Source organism: Chenopodium quinoa, unplaced genomic scaffold (assembly GCF_001683475.1).
Source record: "Chenopodium quinoa cultivar QQ74 unplaced genomic scaffold, ASM168347v1, whole genome shotgun sequence".
In the NCBI taxonomy this organism is placed as follows: Eukaryota; Viridiplantae; Streptophyta; class Magnoliopsida; order Caryophyllales; family Amaranthaceae; genus Chenopodium; species Chenopodium quinoa.
In genome coordinates, this window is record NW_018743514.1 from 1,550,652 (window position 1) to 1,553,638 (window position 2,987).

The 2,987-nt window shown below is 45.4% G+C and overlaps 1 protein-coding gene across 1 annotated transcript; it reads left to right on the plus strand.

Moving 5' to 3' along the window:
- Positions 1–445: 445 nt before the first annotated feature.
- Positions 446–1,971, plus strand: LOC110739912 (protein MAIN-LIKE 1-like). The gene is made up of 3 exons (XM_021920394.1): positions 446–1,383; positions 1,627–1,783; positions 1,870–1,971. The coding sequence occupies exons 1-3, from the start codon at positions 446–448 to the stop codon at positions 1,969–1,971; spliced, it is 1,197 nt and encodes a 398-aa protein (XP_021776086.1).
- Positions 1,972–2,987: the final 1,016 nt, after the last annotated feature.

Consider the following 2,987-nt stretch of genomic DNA (forward strand, 5'->3'; position numbering starts at 1 on the left):
ATTTGAATATTAGTTGTTCAACTTTAATATCATAGTTATATTTGTAATTATTACTGATATTTGATTTTGTATTTATTTAATGTAGATTGAGGGTTCGGGTCCTCGTCATGCAGTATCAAGACGTTTGAATGCGTCTATTAGGAGGGAGTCGGGTCGTTCGGTTAATATGGGGGCACCGTATCATCATGAGCAGCAATATGGGTATGCTGGTACTTGGTCGAGGGAGCATCAGTCGCAAGGGAGCCCCCCCATGTACTCGTCGGGCCAAGTGCCGACATTTGACGAGGAGGATGATGAGCGGGCAAGTCAGGCTGATCGAGATGAAGAGTACGACCCAGTTGATTATCATACGGTGCATAGGGGTCAAAAAGGGAGATTTGTGAGTAGCAGTCAAGCGATTCAGCCTTCCACCAGCTCAGTAGAGACATGGGTAGTGTAGCAGCCGATGCTAGGTGGTCCTGAGGATGGTACTGTTATCCCCAGTTTTGGTGGTCACATGGCTGCATATATTTGGGGCGGGCAGGAGCGCAATGTTTTGCGCTGTTTGAGCAGGACACAGTTGTGTTCTGCATTGGTTACCTGGCGAGGTCGTCTTGCACAGGAGCATCTGGAGCTGATTGACGGTAGTGGTCTGTCTCACTTACGAGGGATCATGTTTAGGCGTTTTGATTGGCCGTTGATTTCTGCGTTTGTTGAGAGATGGCAGCCAGATACGAACACCTTTCATATGCCATTTGGGGAGATCACGATCATGCTGCACGATGTGTACCATATTCTTGGGCTTCGTGTTGATGGTTCCATGGTTTCCACTACTCCTAGCACGGACGTCATACGGGACGCGTGCCAGGTTACCCTGGACATGACTGCGGAAGAGCTGAACGAGAAGTGCGGTACGAAGACCATTTGGCAGGGTAGTGGGGTGCTGACCGAGAGGATTATGGACTCGACCTTGGAGGAGCAGAGGCCCTTCAGTCTCCATTACAGTGCCTACATGTGGTTAGTACTGGGCGGATGTCTGTTTTTGGACAAGAGTGGTAACCGCACTCATCCTTCCTTCCTCAACGAGCTTGTTGTTGAGGAGCTGCAGATTAGTGACTACTCTTGGGGTTCAGCTGCTCTGGCATATTTGTATCGCCAGTTGGGTACGACATCAAGAAAAGATGTCGATTCAATCGCTGGTTGTCTCACGCTTCTGCAGGCGTGGATCTACGAGTACTTTCCGTGTTTCCGGCCTCAGCAGGGTACCTTGACGAGGGAGCTTAGTATTCCTCGTGCGTGTGCTTGGGATGTGGGATCGGGGTGCCCGAACAAGAGCATGGAGCGCCTCCTCGCTTTTCGTGCTCGATTGGATCAGTTGACCGATAATGAGGTTAACTGGCTACCGTACGAAGTTGATCCCGCTCGACGCGTGCCAGCCACTCTATTCATTGGTTGCATCTAGTAACGGAGTATCATTGAGCCATACATGTCTGATCGAGTGGTCCGACAGCTTGGATTCGTGCAGGAGGACCATTACCAGACCTGAGAAGGCCAAGAGACCGACGAACCTGAAGATGTATCGGGTTGACTTTCCGACTGAGATGACATCTGTGATGTGGACTCGTTTGTCCCTGGCTCGTCTTTCAGTATTGTTTTAGGTGCCCTCACCAGACTCAGTGGTGGAGGTGCTACGGTCGCTCCTGGTTACATGCAGTGGCTGTACCGATTTTCTCATCCTCGTCTTTCTCCTGGTGGGTCATTAGATGGGAGTAGCAGACTTCCTGAGAGGACTAACACGGACTATGTAAGTAGTTGTCTTTTATTATACTGTAAATATTACTTAAACAAATTGTAATTTCTGTAACTAATATGTTGTTCTGTTACTTGCAGTGGATGGGTCGGTCCTTGGAGATTCACCAGAGATCACTGGATGAGTATCCCAGCATGATGCGTGAAACGAGGGCAATGACTGAGCAACTGACAGCTGACTAGAAGGCGATGATGGGGTTGTGAAGTACTTGTCTTTTAGTTTTATATTAGCAAACATGGATTGTTTTAGTTCATTGATTTTTATTATTTTTATTATTATGATTATTATGATTTTTATGATTATTATTATTATTATATTTATGATTATTATTGTTGTTGTTATTATTGTTATTATTATTAGTTTATGTTAATGAGTTAATAAAAAAAAAATATTATTATTTTTATGTTAAAGAGTTTATGTTTATGTTCATGTTATTGAGTTAATAACAAGAATGTTAATAACAAAAATGATTTACATATTACATATCTACAACTGTTCACCATAAATGAATGTACATAAATGAGTTTGCTATCTAATTAACGCATCCCACATGTTCCGTCTAACTGCATAACGCTGATCCCAACCGTCAACACTTGGCTTGTGGTGCTTGGTCCACCAACCTGCAATCGGGGGAAGTGGTGAATCTGGTGCAAGATCAATACGGATAAAATGTGAGCCCCCAACTGTAGCAATCACAAACTCTCGGGCAGGTGCAGTGACCGTCCTTCGTGCCTGCAACGGCAAGATCGTGAGGCATGGGTAGTAGCAGGTTGGTACGTGGCCTACACCAAGAACCATTGCGTTGAACCAAGTAGCAATAGGAAATAAATCTTGAATTGCAACCATCCAATGACAGGAATCAACCGCCCCATTGTCCCATCGAATACGCTCGACATTCATCCCAAGCCTTCTAAGCCCGTAAATCCTTTCGTACAGGACTGGATAACCGAGGACCTCGTTATCTATTGTTTCTCGAGCGTCATACCATTGCCCTTGATCACCGAAGAAGAAGTCGGCCACACAACGAAAGCCGCAGTTACCATCGCCAATGACATCCTTCCATCCTGTGATGTAAGGCAATATCGGTCCTGGAAGCAAGTGTCGATACCGGCTTTGGCTGATGTCACATGGATCTTCTGCACGAAATTAGAGTTCAGCTATTAGTACAGTAAATGTTAAAATACGTGAAAATCAAAAT

Excerpts from the sequence above, each read along its gene's own strand:
- LOC110739912 (XM_021920394.1), top strand. The coding sequence starts at position 446 with ATGCTAGGTGGTCCTGAGGATGGTACTGTTATCCCCAGTTTTGGTGGT. Across the intron at positions 1,384-1,626 it reads AATGAGGTTAACTGGCTACC|TATTGTTTTAGGTGCCCTCA; the intron begins GTACGAAGTTGA and ends CTCGTCTTTCAG. Across the intron at positions 1,784-1,869 it reads AGAGGACTAACACGGACTAT|TGGATGGGTCGGTCCTTGGA; the intron begins GTAAGTAGTTGT and ends TGTTACTTGCAG.